This window comes from Mauremys reevesii, linkage group 12, assembly GCF_016161935.1.
Source record: "Mauremys reevesii isolate NIE-2019 linkage group 12, ASM1616193v1, whole genome shotgun sequence".
NCBI lineage: Eukaryota > Metazoa > Chordata > Testudines > Geoemydidae > Mauremys > Mauremys reevesii.
The window spans coordinates 10,122,299-10,141,975 of NC_052634.1; the positions used below are offsets into that span (position 1 = coordinate 10,122,299).

A 19,677-nucleotide genomic window follows, 5' to 3' on the forward strand; every position below is an offset into this window, starting at 1 on the left:
CAAATGGGAGATAGATAAGGCTTTACTGGCTCTCTGGTTGGACTCTACAGTACTAGGCAAATACTTAGAGAGGCCCAAACAAGGGTTATTTACAGGGCAGTAGCCTTCCATTTACCCAGGTATTAAATACAGTCAGTTTGGATTTTAGCTTTTACCACTGTTAAGCGACACCGTCCAAACAATCTCCTCTTGACAGTCATGATGTAAGTAAGCACAGACAAGTCCTGAACAGTTAAGAGTTTCTACGGAGCGCGTAGCACAGTGTGACTCTCAATGTCAAAACCACTTTGCTATGACACTCCTTTCCATCCCCATCCTCCACCTGGAAGGGTCAGATACGTGTGTCTTCATCTTGAAGAAGGAAAGGTCAAGTTACTTCAGTTCCTTGACATTATGGGAGAAAAAAATCTCCCCTATCGGCCTGTGTCATTTTTTGTGGCAGACACCAAAAAAGGAATGTTGCCCAATAATTAAAGCCAGGAATAGGAAATCAGCACACTCTGCCACTGATTCCTTACCTTGTCACTTCCGCTCTCTGCACCTCAATTTCCCCATCAGTCAAATGAGTATGTCAACACATACCCACCAGAAAGGGATGTTAGTTGGTAAAGCACGTCAAGAGACTAAAGAAATGCAAGTTATTAGTAATTATTAGGATTTTCCATTAAACAAGCAGATTAAAAAAATAAATAATTCTATCAACTAAAGGGAATATGTTCAAATTAAAGAACTAGAATGTTGCAGAAAGAGTGAATTACAAGAACTGATGAAACTCCCTTGTGATTTTACTGTCATAGCTTTATTGATTCCGACATTGGGGAGGGAGTAAACCTCTGACTCTGCTCATATTATACATTTCTGGGCAGAGGTAAATTTGACAATAAGGAGCCCAGGTTTTCTTGTGCAAGATTCTCTCATCTATCCCCCTGATCCCATTACCCAGGATTCATAATGCTAATGAAAGCATTAAGTGAGATGGGGTGGAGCAAGAGCCAGTTGCACTAGGTAGGAGAACTCTAGGAAATGAGAAGCAGCGATGCTTTCAGATTAGCACCAGGCACTCCCCATTCCCTTCAATGGGTTTTAAATGCTCACTGCACTTTGTAACAACTCATGGAGATACAATCTTTATGGATGACTTGCACAGCAGCTTGTAAAGACAAGGATTTAAACAAGGCAACAGATTCTCCCTGTGATTCAAAGGTGTTGCCTTATTGATCCATAGGAGACCACGCATGTGCACAGTCCTGCCTGAAATTAATCAGCAGGCTATGCCTCCATATCTGCCTTAGACATGCCCCAGGGAAGGAGAGGGGCTGACTGGATTCCCTCTGTTTTAATCCTGTCTTGGCATAAAGGTGGACTGGATGACTCCACAGATCTAAAGTTTCTGTCTGGGGAGGGGCAGGGCAGCAGCAGTGGCCCATAGTCAGGAGACAGGGACAAAGGCTTTCATTCATGTCTGATTTTTATCTTTGGCGTCCTTGATACCAGCGGCTCTGCCTGGCACCGCATACAGCTGGGACCCCACGTGGCCTGCATACAGCTGTGCTTGGGATCAGAAAAAGTCAAGAGTTTTTCCACTGGTACAGTCCCACTCCCAGGGAAGGAGTCTATGGAAACAGGAGCAATAGACAATGTTCTACCTAGCAAGTGGAGTGTATTAAGACTAGAGACCAGATCCTGGTTTCACTCCTGTAATAGACTCTTGGCCACTATCATCCTCATCACCTCGTTGGTACCTGCAGCAGGATAAAGACACAAAGAGAGAGAGACAGACACAAACAGAGACACACATCAGTTAAGTGAAGGCCCAATCCTGCTTCCACCGAAGTAAAATGCAAAAATCCCAGGCTTTAAACCCACAACAGAGCAGCATGCAATCAGCAGAGCAGTTATTCCATGCCTCCATCCAGACTGTAATCAGGGCAAAACCTAGTGGAATCTGTAGCCTACTCTACAGAAGAGATTTCTTTCAAGCACAAGAGGAGTTCTGGGTATTAGTGGGTGTAGAGAAGAAGGTAAGACATAGATGCCTGGAAAAAGACAGCTCATTAAGGGGGCACTGAGCGCTTCTTGCTCCCATTGATATTAAAAGGATTTTAGGGCACTGAGCTCCTAACAGAACTGGTCCCATATTGAAGGCCACAGTCTCTACTTTACCTACTGCTACATATGCATCATATCAGAGAGTAGAAAGGAGCATAGCAGGGGATAGCCAGGACCACACCCCTTCCCGATACTCTAATTCTAGGTGAATGAAGTTCAAAGAACAGCAGTAATAACGATTAAGAGGCTAGATTAAAAATAAAACGAGCTTGGCTCCACTAAGGGGGATATTACCACAAATCTCTCTACATGGATCTGAAGGTGGAACTGCACGCAGAGTGAGAATTGTTTAGGGCTCAACAATGGGTGTTAATAGGAGTAACAGGATGAAATTAAACAAAGACACCTTTAGTGTGAACATCAGGAGACCTTCCCCTCTGGTGAGACCCATTAAACTATAAAGAATTTTCCCAGGGAGGTGGTGGGAGCTCCTTCAACTGAGTCATGTGGAGCAAGAGTGGACAAGACACTAAAAAATATACTGCAGGGAGCAATCCTACACATGGAATCTCTTGTGTCTTCTACTGGGTTGGAAATACTTACAGGGCTACACAAATCTACTATAGCCCAATGAACTCATATCCCCTGCATGGGTTTTGCTGTCAGATGGGAGAGCTAAAGCACAGAATGAAAGAAGTGGAATTTGCAACTATAATCCAAGTCCCTGTTCTCCACTGGGACATGCAACCAAGGTCATAGCCAGTGGCCAGCTTGTTGGCAATACCCCAGGTTACCTTCCAAGATCTGGTGGACTCTGATGTCTCTCATGAACTGCTGCACAGCATAGTCTTTCAGGTAGCCATAGCCCCCATGCATCTGTAGGGCCTGGTTGCAGATCTGAGGAAAAGAGAAAGTTGCTGGGTCAGGCACAGAGTGATGAAGTGACTTGCCCAGGGCCACACAGCAAGTCAGTGGCAGAGCTAGGCCTAGAGCCCAGGAATCTGGACTAAGTCTATGCTCCAACCAGCAAACCACATTCCCAAGCAGAAATGGAAATGGAACCCAGGAATCCTAAATTCCAGTCTCTTCTGCTCTAACCACTATCTACCAGGCTGCTTGTTGCCATATTTCCAGATGTGCCATTTAAAACGAATGGTATCATCTTAAAAGGAACTCTGCAACGCACAAACCCGTAGGGTGCATTTTAATTCCCCTCAACCAAAGCGGTTTCTGCTGCATTTTTAACTGAGTCTAGGTCCAAAATTAAAACGCAAGACCACCATCTAGTGGCCAGCTAGGATAATTCCAGGATAGAGGCCCTCGTTAGTTAAAGATGGTACCAAGCCTAACTATAATTAATCCTGTGTGTGAGATACACCACATCGGCATTATACATCCAGGGAGCTAATGACAGGATGTAGTGGTAATTCCAAAATAAAACTAATCCAAGACAATTTATAGCTCAGAACTTTTTTCTTTTAATTAAATGGCATTCTGTAATTGCACTAGAGTACCTCCCTCACTCCCAATGACACATGCTAACCAGGAATTAAAAGCAAGTAATGGACATCCTGGCATGCACCCTTATTACCTCATTGAAAGGTAGCTGAAATCACCAAAATGAAATGCTCTACTCACAGGTCTGCCTGAGCCCCCAGGCTCCTAGAAGCAGCAGAAGGCATTATAGCATATGAAGAATGCCCAGGGAGAAGGATCGTGGCCTGCAGAGGGGCTGAGATTCCTGTCTACACACAGGTCAGGATTCTGGCACACAAAAGGGGACTCAAGACTAGGTTTACGGCCCACCCAACATGCTCAGGGCTGGAACCCTACAGACTGAAGAGACTTCCTGAAATCCCAAGCAGCGTCAGCCACTACCAGGAGACTCTGAACGTTTCTGATTACAACACCCTCGGTAGAGACTTGGAAAACCTACTGTGAAGCACTCATCAGTGGCAAAGAGTTTGGCCATGGCGCATAGGGCAATGGCATCCTCCCGCTCCTCCTGCAGTGCCTGCGCCGCATTCCGTACCATGAGCCGTGCTGCCACCAGGCGCGTCGCCATCTCAGCCAGTCTGAACTGGAGGTACTGCCGGGAAGGAAATAGACAGCACATGAGGGGCCAGGTTAAGCCAGAGGCTCAGTGGGTCTCTGCCCTGAAACCCCTCTCCCTACCCATCCTTCTCAGATGGGGCCTTGCCTAGTACCACTGCCTGCCCCCTCAATCGGGGCCCTGTTCTGAATCCCACACCCCACCCTTTTCCCCCCCTCAGGCACTGTCCCCGAAATATCCCTCAGTCCCCTCAGGTGCTCCCCCATCCCGCTCAGGCAGGGCCCTCATCTTCGTATTTCCTCTTCAGGGAACTTTCTAGAAAGGACTTCCCTTCACATGAATCTCAGGCCTCTCTGATTCTCTGTGCCAAGGCCACTGGCTCCCCCGACTCCCCAGTTCCTCTCTCTCAGCCTCTGTATTTTTCTCCAGCTCCTTCTGAGCATCTGTCTCAACAAATAATTATCATGAACTATTTTCTGCATGAGGTGAAACCTCTCCCAGCGGGAGATGCTATAGAAGAGGGTCTGAGTACATTAGCATTGGGAGAAACTAGTACAGTACCAGCTTCTCCCAGCAGAACGTGTGTAAGGCAGGATGTGGGAGCTCCAGCTGGTTGTTTATGCAATAGCCAGAGGGGTGCAGTGGTGGACAGGGTAAAGCTTGTAGACAGAAAAGTCACCTGGTTACTGGCCAGGGGTTCCCCAAACTGTTTGCGGATGGTGAGATGGTCCTGGGCCAGGAGGACAGAGGCATGAGCAGCTCCTAGAGAACAAGAAGCTGGCGGGGGAAGCCAAGGGCACAGAGTGAATATTACATGACAGCCACCACACTAGACTAACACTGAGGAGACCACAGCCCCCTCCCTTCCCCTTGCTCTCAGCTGCCAGGCTTACCAATGTTGATCCTCCCTCCATTCAGACCCTTCATGGCGATGCTGAAGCCCTGCCCTTCTGCACCCAGCCGGTTGGTGACGGGAACAGCACAATCCTCGAAGATCACGGCCCGAGTCGGCTGGGAGTTCCAGCCCACCTGGGAAAGACAGGAGTATCTCACAGACTGTCTGGAGGAATGGGCACATCCAGCTCTCTGCTGGAGAAATAACAGGTCTATCACTGCTCTCTCCCTCCACTGTCAGGCTTGTGAAGGGGAGTGTCTCTAACACAGACTCCGTGACACAGAATGTGGCGCCTCTCAGATCCTGCGTTGAAGAGAAGTCTGTTCAGCTACCCCTCCAGCCTTTCCAAACTAAAGGTTTACACATGCACTGCCCCCTTCAGCTGGATTTTGACAGTAACTTTCAGGACATTTTAGGTGGCTCAGTTTTAGTTTGCTGGATTTGTACCTCCAGACACCTGGATCACGAGTTTAGTGATCTCCAAAGCTTTGTAGTCCACATGCAAAGCACCATGCAGTCTGGGAGTCTCTGCTCAGGAGAGACCTCATTACTAGCTTAGCCAAGGGATCAGGACTGAGCTTCAGCAATGCTGCTGGTGAGGGCTGAGGGTCAGGCGCTTGTGAAGCTTGCACAGTCTGCACCATACGTAACCCTGATTGGTTTGAGGAACCCTTAAACTTGATGAGCAACTCAATCCACTAGAAATTGAAATGCAAATGTCTCGGAGAAGTGCAGAGCCAGTGAATCTGTATCTGGTGCTGGCTTGACAGACCTGGTGATTAAAGCTCTCCACCTATTCACGCAGCAGACACAGCATGAGCAGTGGCAGTGTAAGGTTTCCCCACACCGTGCGCCTCAATGCTGCCGCAAGTCAGGACATTGGATTATCTGGGGCTATGGTGCAGTGAGGAAGCAGGACAGCAGACTAGAACGGTCCAGCTGTCTCACCCAGTACAGGGCTGGATGGGAGGAGGCAAGACATGATCGCTAGTGGTCTACTCCAGTCTGGCCTGCCTCTGCCGTGTTCTCCCCCACACCCTGATGATGTGTGGGTCTCTCACCTTCCTCTCTTTCTTGCCAAAGCTGAGCCCTGGAGTTCCTTTCTCCAGCACCAGGCAGGAGATGCCTTTGGGGCCAGACCCCCCTGTGCGACACATGACCACGTACACATCTGTGTCACCACCGCCACTGATGAAGGCCTGGCAAGGGGCAGAGGAAAGGAGACAGAATTAGCACGCAGGAAGCCCATGCCCAGAGCCTGGGAAGCAGGAGAGACTCTCCATTGGGCACCATGTGCTGAAAGGGAGTTAGGTGTCCTGTGTGGTGATACAAGGGCAGAGAGGAGGGCAAGGGGATCAGAGAGTTGGAGGAGGAGGAAGGCAGAGGGGAGGAGAGACAAGGAGACAGAAGCAAGGGGTGGGGGGGCTTGAGGAATTGGTTTATGGTGTGAAATCACAGGCTGAATAGGTGTAGCCTGGCCAATTGGGGTTAGAGGGACAGAAGGGGGCAGAATAACCACCTCCAGTTACTGGTCGTTAGGGTGCAGAAATTCCAGGGAGAGAAGTGGGTAGAGCTAGAAATAGTGGGAGAAAGTTCAGCATCAGGCAAGGCTTCCCAGCAGTGCGCTTTACTCGGCTGGGAACAGCGTCTCCAAAGGAAGAGACGGATGCCCCACCACCAAGGGACATGTAAAACAGAACTGAACAAAGCCCTAGAGAACACACTGTGGGGAACAAGCCTGCCCTGGGAGAAGCAACTGGAGACTCTGTGAAAAAAATGGGATATCTCCAGTTCCACAAGCCAAGAGGAAGAGGCAGAGATGAGAGGGTGAGTGGGGGAGACAGAGATATGGCAACGACCTTCTCATACATGCAGGGTGCTCAGGGGTTTTCAAGGAGACAGAGGCTGGTACCTTGGAACCATTAAGGACGTAGGTGTCGCCTTTCCTTTTGGCTGACGTTATCAGGGAAGCTGCATCACTTCCACTTCCTGTTAGTGGGGAAGGAAAGGAGCCAATGAGATGGCAAGGCTGCCTCTCTCCTCGAGAGATTGTGTTTATTTGGAATGATGCAGAGTCAGACTCAGGGCTAAATGCATCCCTGGAACCAGAGAGTATAACTCCTACTGACCTCAATGGGGGCTGTGACCCCTTGCCCCTGAGCTGAATTTATCCTCTAGAGCCAAGCAGTTCAGAGCAGGATGGTCAACCACATCATCATGGGCTGAAGAACAGGTCTCGTCCAGCTCATGTGGGATCCTGACTGTCCATGGCTTTAAACTAGAGATGTCAGATCTGTGTGGATTTATGTATTAAAGTGCCCTGGACAGAGATTCACCCTCTTAACACAGTATTTATCCATTTTGTTTAACCAGCCTTGAAAACAGGAGCGGCAGTCAAAGTGCGTCTAGTTTTGTCACATATTCTGCAAAGCCGTGTGTATCCCCCCCACACCCGACCAAGGCACCCTGCAGTACCTTCAGCTCCTCACTTCTCTCAGTGAATCACAGCACTTCTCCTTGCCCTTTCCATCACTGCTCTATGCTAAGGGGAGAAGATTGTCAGCATCGTGAGATGTGCCCCATTGAGGTACCAGCCCTTGCTACACTGATACCCTAAAGCACAAGCCACATGGAGGTCTGGATAGCTCAGAGCAACAGGAGATGGAGTTGCACTTCCAGTTCCTTGGAACATTTGAGAATGAGAGTGACTGATACAACATTGCTGGGACTCAGGACAGGAAGGAGATGGGATTATTTGTACATGAAGCTCACCCGGCTCGGTCAGGCAGTAAGAGGCGAACTTCTCCATGCTACAGAGGGATGGGCAGAACTTGTGTCTCTGCTCCTCGTTCCCAAAGGTGTCAATCATCCAAGCACACATGCTGCACCAGGAGAGAAGGGATGGGGTTATAATGCATGCATACACGCACAGGCCTAGGGAGAAGGATGATCATAGAATGCTCATGCCACTGGCATGGAGGTTTTCAGCCTCTTCCGGAGCTAATCTAACCTAGCCTAGGAGACAAACACCGTTCCCCACTGAAACTGAACAAAGCAACTACATGCCACAGGGACTGGCTCAGGGTCTTAAACTTCATAAAGCTTCTTGGAATCAGTGTACAGAGCTGAGAGTCAGGAGAGCTGCATTCTATTCTCAACTCAGTGTGAGACCTTGGACAAGTCACTGCCTCCGTGTGTGCCTTAGCATCTGTAAAAAGGGTATGGAGATAATTCTATGAGTATTAATATTGCAGTAGTACCTAGGAGTCCTAATCATGGACCAGAACCCCACTATGCTAGGCACTATACCAATGGAACAAAAAATGGTCTCTGCTCCACAGAGTTTACAATCTAATTAATTTTCCCTTCTCAAGAGTTTAGAGTTCTACAAAATTATTGTTACAATCATACTACTGAGAGGGAGGTGTAAATATTATTTCCATGCCCTACAAGGAAAAGGCTGACTCTTACTGTGTATTGGTACATCATTTAGTGCAATGGGACCCTGATGTTGACTGAGATATTGCCACAATAAATAAATCAGTTTAAGATGGGGTAACCAAGGTACAGAGCATTTAAGGGATTTGCCCATGGCTATATAGTAAGTTGATGACAGAGCTAGGAACAGAACCCAAAAGTTCCCAGCTCCAGCCCTCTGCTCACAAAACTAGGCTAAAATTATTTCCTTGTGAACAGGAATGATTCCTTCCAGTGTCCGAGGAACTGCAGCCTGATTGCTAAGAGTAACCAGCCATGCCCCATATGCCCACTAATGGTCCCTACATTACATCCTTACACGATGAAATTCAATACAGACATGTGAAAAGTACTACACTTCGGAAGGAAAAATCAAATTCACAAGAGGAATAACGGCCTCATTGGTAGTTCTGCTGAAAAGGATCTGGGGATTAAAGTGGATCACAAATGGAATATGAGTAACAATGTGTTGCAGTTTGCAAAAAGCATTATCATCATTCTGGGCTATATTAACAGGAGTCCTGTATGTAGGACATGGGAAGTAACTGTCCGACTCTCTCCGGTGCTGGTGAGGCTTGAGCTGGAGTACTGTGTCCAGTTTTGGTGCCACACTTTAGGAAAGATGTGGACCAACTGGAAAGAATCCGGAGGAGAGCTACAAAAATGATAAAAGGTTTAGAAAATCTCATCTATGAGGAAAGGCTAAAAAATCTGGGCAAGTTTAGTCTCGAGAAAAGAAGGCTGAAGGGGGAGCTGATAGGAGTTTTCAAATATGTTAAGGGCTGTTACAAAGAGGACTGTGGTCAATTGATCTCCATATCCACTGAAGGCAGGTCAAGAAGTATGGGCTTAATCTGTAGCAAGGGAGATTTAGGTTAGATATTAGGGAAAAAATTCTAACCATAAGGGTAGCTAAGCTTTGGAATAGGCTTTCAAGGGAGGTCATGGAATCCCTGTCATTGGAGGTTTTTAAGAACAGGTTAAATAAACACCTGTCAGGGATGTACTAGGTTTCCTTGATCCTGCCCCAGCACAGGGAGCTGGACTTGATGACCTCTTGAGGTCCATTCTAGCCCTACATTTCAATGATTCTGTAATGAATGGCACCCCTGAAAGTGGCAAGACGACAGGATTAAGGAGTCCCAGTGTTCATAGTAAGAGTATTATTCAGCCAGACTGACCACAGATGCTTAGCCAGTTGTCCCACACTCACTTATGGATGCTCAAGTAGGCAGTGGTGCTGGTACATCCAGTCGACAAAGCCTCAAAGATGACGGAGGTATCAAGCCGTGACAGTCCTGAGCCACCTACATCTGGTTTCACATAGATCCCACCGAACCCCAGCTGGGCTGCCTTCTGCATTGTCTCCACGGGGAATATTTCCTATTGGAGGCACAAAGGGAAAAAGGCATTGCAAGAGATAAAGAGCAAGATCAGCTTCCAGTGAAGATGAACCAGGAAGCCCAGTTCTGAACTTCCACAAAGTTTAAGTGGATAGGTAGGCATCTAGGTAGATCAGGGAGCAAATGTAGGTTTTCTGACTTCTCTGTGCTGCCCGCTGGGGTCACTGATGGCAGCAGGGTGCCACTGCATCAGCATTGCTAAAGGAAATCTTTCCACTGCCACAATCACAGCACTAAGCAAGAGGGAAGCAGCTACTGAAGACACCACTACCTGCAGGGCTGGGGCAAGGGGGATGTTGGCGGGGGAAAAAAAAGAAAATAAATTACTAGCCCGTTAATGCAGGCAAGAGGAGCTCCTGAGGGAGGAGAGGGTGTTGGGTGAAGCATCCCTTTTGTGGGCTGGCAGCTGGCCTGTGCTCTCACCTTTTCATCCCATTCTGCCATGTGAGGGGCCATCTCCTTGGCAGCGAAGTCAAAGGCGACCTTTTGAAATTCCTTCTGCTCCTCAGTCAGGCCTGTAGATGCTGGAAAAGCAGGAGAAGAGCGGATGCTTTCAGAGGACAGGGAAGGAGGCTGCAAACCTCCTCACTTCTTTAATACCCAGGACAAATCTGAAACATTGTAGTAATTATTGTTCACAGTCCAGTATCTCTTAGCCCTGTTATCTGCGCCGACCCGCTGTGGCATTACAAACATCAGCCGCGCCTCCCAATGAATCAATGCAGAATGAACGCCTCTGCATGCTGCTATGAGGCAGTGGTCTAGTAGAGGGGCTGCCTTCTGGGGAAGCAAAACTAAGGTCTTGATCTCTTGCGGTCACTGAACATGAACTGCAACACACAACTAAAACTGTGTGTGTGTGTGGGGGGGGGGTTACTGGTGTTTTTTGATGCAGAAAGGCAGCCTTGACATTCTACAGGGTTGTTTTTTTGTTGTTGTTTGCCTGGGTATTTCCCCTCCCTCTCCATTAAAATGATCACTTTTTGATTTCTTTGCTTTTCTGGAGAACTCACTGGAGAGCTGGGTTGAAGCTTCACAACAGAGCAAAACTTACTGCAACCCCCAATTCCAGCTTCCATGTAAAACCCTGTCTACAAAGGAGAGGTAGGGGGGGATGAACCCATGTAGTTACACTAGTATGAGCCTGAAGCATACATGTGATTCATCATTGCAATATACATCAGCAATTTACCAGAGAAAGTCACAAGTATGCAAGCATGTGACCTTAGATCCTGCACTGGTGTAACTATGTGACATAAGTACATCCCTGCAGACAAGCCCTGAGAAGAGAAGGCAATGTGGAGTCACACGCAGGTTAGAACTCTGTTTTGTCAGAATTAAACAAAACCCAACCAAGCAAAACAAACCCAAAGAATTTCAAACAGAGTCAGACCCATTCCCCTTCCCCACTCAGTTACAGATAGGAAAGCTACAGCCCAGGTTTCAAAATCCTGCAATGGAACTACTAACTCCCCAGGTCCTTTGGAGGATCCTCTAGCAAAAATTAGGAGGACAAGAATTGATATTCCTCATTTTAAAATCTTCTGTTGTAATCACATTCAGAGACCCCCAACTAGGATCAGGACCCTGCGGTGCTCAGTGCTGTACAAACACATAGAAAGAGTCCGTGCCCTGAAGAGCTTACACTCTAATCTTTATAAGATAAAACACAAGCGGAAAAAAAATCAAAAACTTTAGACCATCCTCACACATCATAAAGAATCAGTAAAGGCTATAAGCAAAATATATTTCCCCCTTTTGTAGTCCACATCTAGAGATCCTATAGCACTTCTTGCAAAAGTAGAGACAGGAATCCTAGTGCTTTGGCTAAAGGCTAATGTGCATAATTACATTCTGCTTCATGAAATTCCCACTTTTTAGAATCATAGGATTAGAAGGGCCTGCAACCATCATCTAGTCTAAACCCCACTTACAATTAGATATGAAATTCTTCTTTGATGCAGGCCCTACAATGTGGCAAGGGGCTGTGCAAGTTGTTTGAACAGCACCAACACATGGGGCTTTCACCCCTTCCCTAGTGAGACCATTCCCCAGCTGGAAAGATCTCACTGGCAGGAAGCTTTCCCTGACGTACAGCCTACGTTTGCCCTTTCTTAAGTGCATTGCGTTGCTCCCACTCATAATCACACCCCCTTGGAACACACTCAGCAACTCCGGCTGTTCCAGAAAGGACAGAGGAAGGAGGCTCAGTTCCAGCGCTGGTTTTACGGGCTCCAGCCCCTCCACCACCTCCCCTGTATTTAAGATACGCCCATCCCCATCGCTTCTGGGCGCCCCTACTTCCACATCTCCCCCCCCACCCCAGCCCTCACCCTTCTGCACCGCCTGGCCCCGCGCACCGTGGGGGCTCGGCCCCTCTGCCCTGAACCTTACGGTCAATGCAGGAGACGATCCTCCTGCGCCCCAACACCTGGGGCCAGCTTGGGCTCCTCCGCAGCTGGGCCCCTAACCTGCGGCAACCTCGCCAAGCCATGCCAGCAGCCCTTCTGTGCCGGGGCGCCTGCCCTGCGCCGCCCTGCGGGAGTTGTAGTCCGCAGCGGAGAGCAGCCCGCAAAGCATCCCCGGCTGAGGAGGGGGCGCGGGACTACAGCGCCCAGAAAGCACCGCGCGGGGAGGGCTGAGGGATTCTGGGAGCTGTAGTCCTCCCCCCATTGAGGGATTGAGGCTCTCGCATTGGCCGCTGGGCAGGGGGCAGGTCTTAAAGGCATTGCACGTTTGCATAACTTTTATTGCCCGCCGACCTTCAGTAGGTTGCGAGGCAGGCAGCCGGGGGCCGCTCCCCCAAGCCGCTGTGCAGCCAGGAGCATCCCTCCCCGCGCATAGAGACGGGCTGCTGCACCCGCAGCTGGTGAGGGGAGCCCGGGGGGGCGGGGGGAGGGAGCCATGGGGAGGGGAGGTAAGGGAGCGAGCCCTGGCATGGGGGGAGGAGGGGAGAGGAAGCAAGGCATGGGGATATGGGGTAGTGGGAGGAAACTGGGGCTGGAGGGAGTCTGGTGGGGCAATGACTGTTCTGCTGTGGTTACCAGCAAAGTTGCCCATTAAGCAGACATCAGGTTGGTCCAACACCTACCACTGGAGGATTCAAACCTGCCACCTAGAGCTGCAAGGCTCTGTCCCATGAACCATCCAGAGCTCCCAGGATAGCACACCAACGGCTGGCACCTAGAAGAGAGAATGTTTATACCCTTTCTGCAGCAGCAGCATAGCTGGAGCCCAGTCGGTTGCAGGGGTGAGAGAGGGGAAGGTGGACAGGGACGAAGGGAACATTTGTCCCCCCCAAACTATCTTCAAAGGGTCCCAGATTATTGTACAAATGTCCAACGTTAAGCAGTGGATACATTATAAATCACAGCAAAATACTAACATAATAGCATTTTTACTTCTTTAAACTCTTGAAATGAATGGAATGGTTTCTCTCTCTTTTTGCTTGAATAAGTGGTAACAGCAAGTGTTTCCCAACCAGTATTCTCCCCCACCCCCCAGGTGCTTCTGCTTGCAGAGAAACTAGTTCAAGGAAGCCAGAGATGTCTCAGCCAGGCAAAAAGAGAAGCAGAGCAACATTGCCAGGTCTGTGCAGAAGTCTTAACCTGCTCAACAGCTGTAGCTTTTTGGCTGTTGGGTTCTCATATTTGGTTGTGGGTTCCAGTTGATAGTGAAAACATGGACAAATACTCTCTGTACTTGCCTGTAAACTGCCCACCTTTTCATAGGCCAGGATTTTGCAGATTGTGTATTTCTCTTCTATAAATTGTCTGGGAGACCCCTATGGGCCTGACTGGAGTTTTCCCATCTATATAATAAGGGACAATGATGTTTCCCTACAGCACAAGAGTGTTGGGATATTTAATTAATTAATATTTGTAAAGCATCCTTAGATTGTCCACTGTTAAGGTACTCAAAGTCAAAATACTATGTAGCATTGTTATTACACTACTTGCTATGACACACAAGAGTATTATCAAATAACTAACCAACTGCATTAGAGGCAATGTGACTTAGCGGTTAGGACACGGGAAGTTGTATTCCGACCTCTGCTATTGATTTGCTGTGCAAACCTGGGCAAGTCACCTTTTTTCTCTGTGCCTCTGTTACCCACTCTCTTGGCTGCATGCTATTTAAGATTTTAACCATTTTCAGGCAGGGACTGTCTCTTAGCATCTAGCACAGTTGAACTTGTACCTCTGAGGCTTCTAGCTGCTGTAGTACAGGAGATTAAAAATAAAGTACACTGTGATGTACAATTTTTGTATGTTCACTTATGGGCTAATTCACAGAGTTTGGCTGCCTGCACTCAAGTTTCTCATCTGTTAGTACAAAGTAGTCCAGTTGTTGCATTTCATTAGGGCCAGTTTTCTGAGTCAAGCTAATACACTATTGTGGCTTTTCTATATTTAAACGACAGTATGAGCAAAACCTTGGCAATCACTAGACCACAGCTGTCCAACCAACAGTAAAAACTCCTGTTGTTTTTTTTAACCTTGGAACGCATTCCAGATATGCTAGAAATCTTTGTAAGTGATGTCAACTGCCTAAGCTAGGGGCTGGGATCCACCCAAAACTCCTTTTCTAGCCAAATTTTGTCCCATATCAAGCCCGCTGGGATGTAAATCAGGTGTTTACAGCAATTGGCAAATTAGGAAACAATGTGTTCTGAATTCTTCACTCACATTGTGTTTTTTTTTTTTTAAAGATAAAGAGGGGCCTGCTGCTAAATTCACCAAAAGTAAGACTCAGGAGGAGGAAGAATCCATGATGCCTGCAGCTAAGGAGAGGAATTCAAAGACCGTGGGGAGTGGCACAGGAAAGGCTACTAAGAAGGCGGCCTGCCCTAGCGAGCAGGGAAGCAAGCAAGCATACAGCCACTGGCTGATGAAATCAGAACCGGAGAGCAGGTTTGAGAAGGGAGTGGATGTGAAAGTAAGCACTGGATCTTCCTTACTGTCACCATCCCAGCATGTGTGCTCAGGGATGAGGAGGAATGGAAACTTATTTTTAGCTACAGGTTCTGTTTAATATTAAAATTACCTTATTTCTTTCTTTCACAATGAAGAGTCACCCTCTTCTCAAATACCCTTCTTTTTCTGGGAGCACGCACACACAGATTTCATTCTCCTCCAGGCCCAGAGAGATCCTGTAAAAAAGCCCCACCGGGCACTGTGTGTGGAACTCAGTGTATGTACTTTGTGACCACGAATGGTTGAATTGACCCTGCTAGGATTTTTAATCCGTGGCAGCAGGGAGTCTTTCTATTTCAGACCTGGTCCTTAGACTGCCAAAGCATTCCCTCCACAGCTTAACTTTCTTTCCTTTAAACCAAACAGCGACCAAAAGCTTTGTAAACCAGACAGTATGATGAGAGATGCCCTAGAAACACATTAATGTACATAGACAATAAGAAAGGGCTCTGTCCATTAAATCCAAATTATAATCCAAGTCTAACCACCTGTTTTTAATTTGATTGGGCAGTTTGGCATTGAAGACTTAAAGGCTCAACCCAATCAGACAGCATGCTGGGATGGAGTCAGGAATTACCAGGTAAGGAGCAGTGACTGAAGGCCCGGATTGCAAAGACAGCATCGCTGAAATATCACTATTGAAAACAATAAGAAAACAAAAATTAGCTTTCTTCATAAATGCCAAACTGCAGGCAAAATACATGACGTGTCCACCCTGCCTGTTCCTGTGCCCAAATTCTTCCCCTGTGTATGCTAAGCCAATTGTTCCTACTTGCTGCACTTTGGTAAGAGCATATGTGGCTAATTATCTATGGCTTAAAAAAAATCTCCCCAGACATATTCAGACAGGCCAGTCCTCTGGAAAGTCACCTGGTTTTTCTGTCTGGTTTCAGAAAGAAATATGAAGGGCCAAAGCAAACAACCCTCATTTCTGGTCTTTTCCTTTCCTCTTCAGTTTTTTCCTGCAAAGCCCCAGCTAACCTGACTCCAGCTTCTTGTCTATGTAGTTTTCTGTTTCAGCACACTGGTATAGTGGGAAATCTAAGCACAATTCCATTCTTCCTTCCTGTTTCATGAAGGAGCTAATGGGGACAGCCTTTGGAAACCTTCCTATAGGTGACATTGCAGGTCCTCCTCATAGCTTAATTACAAAGTACAGTGGTCTCTTATCTAATCATCTGACAGGCACGGAATTTCATGAGAGACATGAAAGTTGGACAAGAAGCATTTTTCTATCACAGTAACTGCAAAGAGCCTGGGATTGCTGGAATTATCAAGGTGAGAACCTGTTGCTAATCCTTGCAATAGTGAAATACTTCACTGCTCGTCTATTGGAAACAGAAGTAAAATTAGCCCTACTCTTACCTCAACCCCAGAGAAATGCAAGAGTAGCCTAATCATTAGTTGCGAAGAGTCTACAATCACTGGTTCACAGACCAGCAGTGTTGACTCCCCGCTTTACCAACAGAAACAGAACCAACTTATGCGATCTCACTGGTTTCATGCTGGAGTGTTTCCAGACAAGGCAATCAAGTTATGCCAGATTTACACCTGTGTCCGAATAGAATGTGGCTCATTAAGTTCCACACAGTTGTTTGTGCAGGCAGTCTTTCGGATTAGACTTGAAGCAGCCGACCTCTGTGAGCATGCAAGATTTTAAGAGTACATGGGTATCCCAGGCTCTTGCCCACCATTGCAGTGCACTGGTGCATTGTTGCTCTCAGTGTTTTATAAAAAGCTTTGGGCGGAGAATGTAAAGAAGCAGCTCATCCCATTAGAATGGAGCTCCTATGGTCATATCTGGGGAGCAACTGGTTAACTCTGCAGCAGAATTGCCTCATTACTCCTCATCAATATCTTTTGGTGGACACCACATATCTTCTGCTGCTAGGAATACTTAGCTGGCTGATCATGAGAGGTATAGGCAGAGTGCAGGAATCCCAGGCCCTGAGCCTTCATTCTATCAGATGCCCTGCTTCAACACTCAATGACTTTATTCCCCGAGATGTGCGCTTTTGGCTGCTATTAGTTAGGGCCTTGAATTCTATGCCATTCTGACTGCAACCTTAGGCAAGTTCCTTAAACCTCTGACTCAGTTTACCCATTTGGAAACTGCATATACCTTACCAAGCTCAGAGGGTATCTAGATAACTACTTAGTATTTATATAGCATAGTAGTGAAGGGCATGCTAAAGGTGTTGCTTTTGATATGCCCTTCCTCTCATTTTTGGTGGGTCAGGAGGCGTCAACAACTCTAGTCTTACTCAGGAGTCTCTGCTCTGCTTCCCTTTAAATTTTAGATTGTGAAGGAGGCCTACCCAGACCACACTCAATTTGACAAGAAGGACCCTCACTACGATTCCTCCAGTACCAAGGAGAAGCCCAAGTGGTCGATGGTGATGTATTAAGTTACACACACAGCTAGTTCTGAACATTGATGTGGTGCGCAGAGGAAGGGAGAGAATCTGATGGCCTCCCTGGTCTATCAAAGCCCCTGTTCGAACCTACACCACCTCTGTCATAAGAGGGAATTCATTCCAGTTGTTTCCCTGTTCCTTTGCTCTACCTTGGCCCCATCCTAGAGGATGCAGAGATCCATATATCCTTAAGTTCTTACCACCTCACCTGGAAACCCTGCTGCCTGAAAACAGAACCTCTAGCCCCTCTGTAGTGCAGAGCTCAGTAGCCGGGGGAGGAAGATTACTCTGCACACCTATAAGTCCCACGCTGAGTCTGCACTAGGCAGTGTTCATTCTTAAAGCACAAGAACACAGCTGTAGGGTAGTATTAGAAATCAACCCTACATCTCTAATAAAGGTCTTGTCCCCCAACAAGGAGATGGACTCATTGCTCTAATGCAGTGACTCTCAATCTTTCCAGACTACTGTACCCCTTTCAGGAGTCTGATTTGTCTTCCCTACCCCCAAGTCACCTCACTTAAAAACTACTTGCTTGCAAAATCAGACCTAAAAATACAAAAGCATCACAGCACGTTATGACTGAAAAATTGCCGACTTATTTTTTTACCATCTAATTATAAAATAAAGCAATTGGAATATAAATACTGTACTCACATTTCAGTGTGTAGTATATAGAGCAGTATAAAGAAGTCATTGTATGACAGTTTGTGCTGACTTCACTAGTGATTTTAGGTCGCCTGTTGTAAAACTAGGCAAATATCTAGTTGAGTTGCTGTACCCCCTGGAAGACCTCTGCATACCCCTGGTTGAGAACCACTGCTCTAATGTCAGTAGTTCTTGTCTCTCTCTAACAGCGGTGCTCCCTCACTGCCCATGTCTCCCCACTCACCAGGTGGACGTCCAATTTGTGCGGATGACTAAGCGCTTCATCCCCCTGTCCGAGCTGAAGGCTCAACACCAGGCACACAGAGCTTCGGGAGGCCCGCTGAAGGACATGACACTCTTCACCAGGCAGAGGCTCTCCGTCCAGCCCCTGACAGACGGTAAGAACCTCTCCCCTACTAGGGAGGTCTTGACAAGATTCCTGCCAAGGAGAACCTCTTGCTTAGGACACTAGTGTTCTGCTTCTGACTCTCTTTTCCTGCCCCTCCACCCAGAGGAATTTGAATTCGTCTTGAGCCTTGAAGAGAAACCAAGTTAGACAGACTGCAGCAGCGGGGCTCGTGAAGGCTGAAAATTCCCCCCCTCCAGCCAGAACCCTCCCTTCCAAATTTATATTCTCAAACCCAGCCCCAGGGAAGACACTGCGAGCGGACCAAAAGGAGGTGTATATATTCGCTGTTATTTTGGTGCACTGTGCTTATTTTTAAATAAAGCTTTTTTAAAGTCAGTGATACTCACTTGATTTTTCAGGGATGGGGAAGGGTTTGCAGCTCCTCTTTACTACAGAGAGAACAAGAAAAGAGCTTGCCTTCCTGATTCTGTTTACGATAGGCGGTGCCAAGACACACAAGGCTCCTTCCACTCTTCAGTGCAAACCCTTCTGTGCTGCAGAGGGACAGAGATCTCTCAAGAGCAAGTATACACATTTAGCAAAGCAGGCTGCCTGGAGAGTTTAAGACCTGATTTCAAGTTCTTAATACTGTAGCCTTTAGGGCCTAATGATGTGGGCTGTGGTTTAATCCTTGTGCTGGGCTAGTGATCAGGGGCAGTTCACTTACTGAGCCTGCTCTAGGTCAGGGGTTTTCAAACTGGGGGTCGGGACCCCTCGGGGGTAGCAAGGTCATTACATGGGGGCTCGTGAGTTGTCAACCTTCACCCCAAACCCTGCTTGCCTCCAGCATTTATAATGGTGTTAAATATATTAAAAGTGTATTTAATGTATTGGGGGTGGGGTGGGGAGGTGTCACACTCAGAGGCCTGCGAGGCGAAAGGGGTCGCCAGTAAAAAAAGTTTGAGACCCACTACTCTAGGTCTTGGTAAAAGGAGAAAAAAACAACGCGTTGGGATTGAAGAGCTGTAAAAGTCACCCATCAGCACGGCTCTAGGTGCACTTTACATGGCTTAAAGTGGGGCCAATTAACTTTCCCCAGTAAGAAGCACTTCTGGCTCCACACCCTTAGAGGCAGCACTGTGAGAGAAAAGGCTGGGTTCTTCCTCCCTCAGGTGCCTGATGAGTGCCTGGCCTGAGGAGAGGTAGGATAGTTCAGAACTGCAATGTAAAATGAGTCGGAGAAACCAATGCACAGCATTTAAAAGCCTAGAATGGCCCTTTTAATTCAAGAGACAAAAAACAAATTTTAAAATACAGCCATTGAAAAGATGATGAATTAAGAAACATGTAAACACTGCAGAGGCTAAATTACAAGTTGCACTGCTTGTTTCAGTAGCTATGCACCACTCC

General features: G+C 47.4%; 2 protein-coding genes across 4 annotated transcripts; one reads left to right on the forward strand and one right to left on the reverse strand.

The window, feature by feature from the left end:
• Window positions 1-777: 777 nt before the first annotated feature.
• ACAD8 (acyl-CoA dehydrogenase family member 8) lies at window positions 778-13,032 on the reverse strand. 3 transcript variants are annotated; one of them, XM_039496770.1, is made up of 11 exons: window positions 12,969-13,032; window positions 10,301-10,401; window positions 9,688-9,857; window positions 7,770-7,879; window positions 6,910-6,986; window positions 6,059-6,196; window positions 4,996-5,131; window positions 4,782-4,879; window positions 3,986-4,138; window positions 2,844-2,946; window positions 778-1,742 (listed from the first exon to the last, which is right to left on the reverse strand). In XM_039496770.1, exons 1-11 carry the CDS (start codon window positions 13,015-13,017, stop codon window positions 1,690-1,692), a joined length of 1,188 nt encoding a protein of 395 aa, XP_039352704.1. In that variant the 5' UTR covers window positions 13,018-13,032; the 3' UTR covers window positions 778-1,689. The 3 variants fall into 3 exon arrangements, with proteins under 3 accessions (XP_039352704.1, XP_039352703.1, XP_039352701.1); XM_039496769.1 differs by lacking the exon at window positions 12,969-13,032 and adding an exon at window positions 12,272-12,442; XM_039496767.1 differs by lacking the exon at window positions 12,969-13,032 and adding an exon at window positions 11,812-12,016.
• On the forward strand, window positions 12,620-18,663 carry THYN1 (thymocyte nuclear protein 1). Its single transcript, XM_039496771.1, has 8 exons — window positions 12,620-12,746; window positions 13,382-13,465; window positions 14,589-14,815; window positions 15,365-15,433; window positions 16,039-16,131; window positions 17,154-17,249; window positions 18,166-18,316; window positions 18,431-18,663. The coding sequence occupies exons 2-8, from the start codon at window positions 13,423-13,425 to the stop codon at window positions 18,472-18,474; spliced, it is 723 nt and encodes a 240-aa protein (XP_039352705.1). The 5' UTR covers window positions 12,620-12,746; window positions 13,382-13,422; the 3' UTR covers window positions 18,475-18,663.
• Window positions 18,664-19,677: the final 1,014 nt, after the last annotated feature.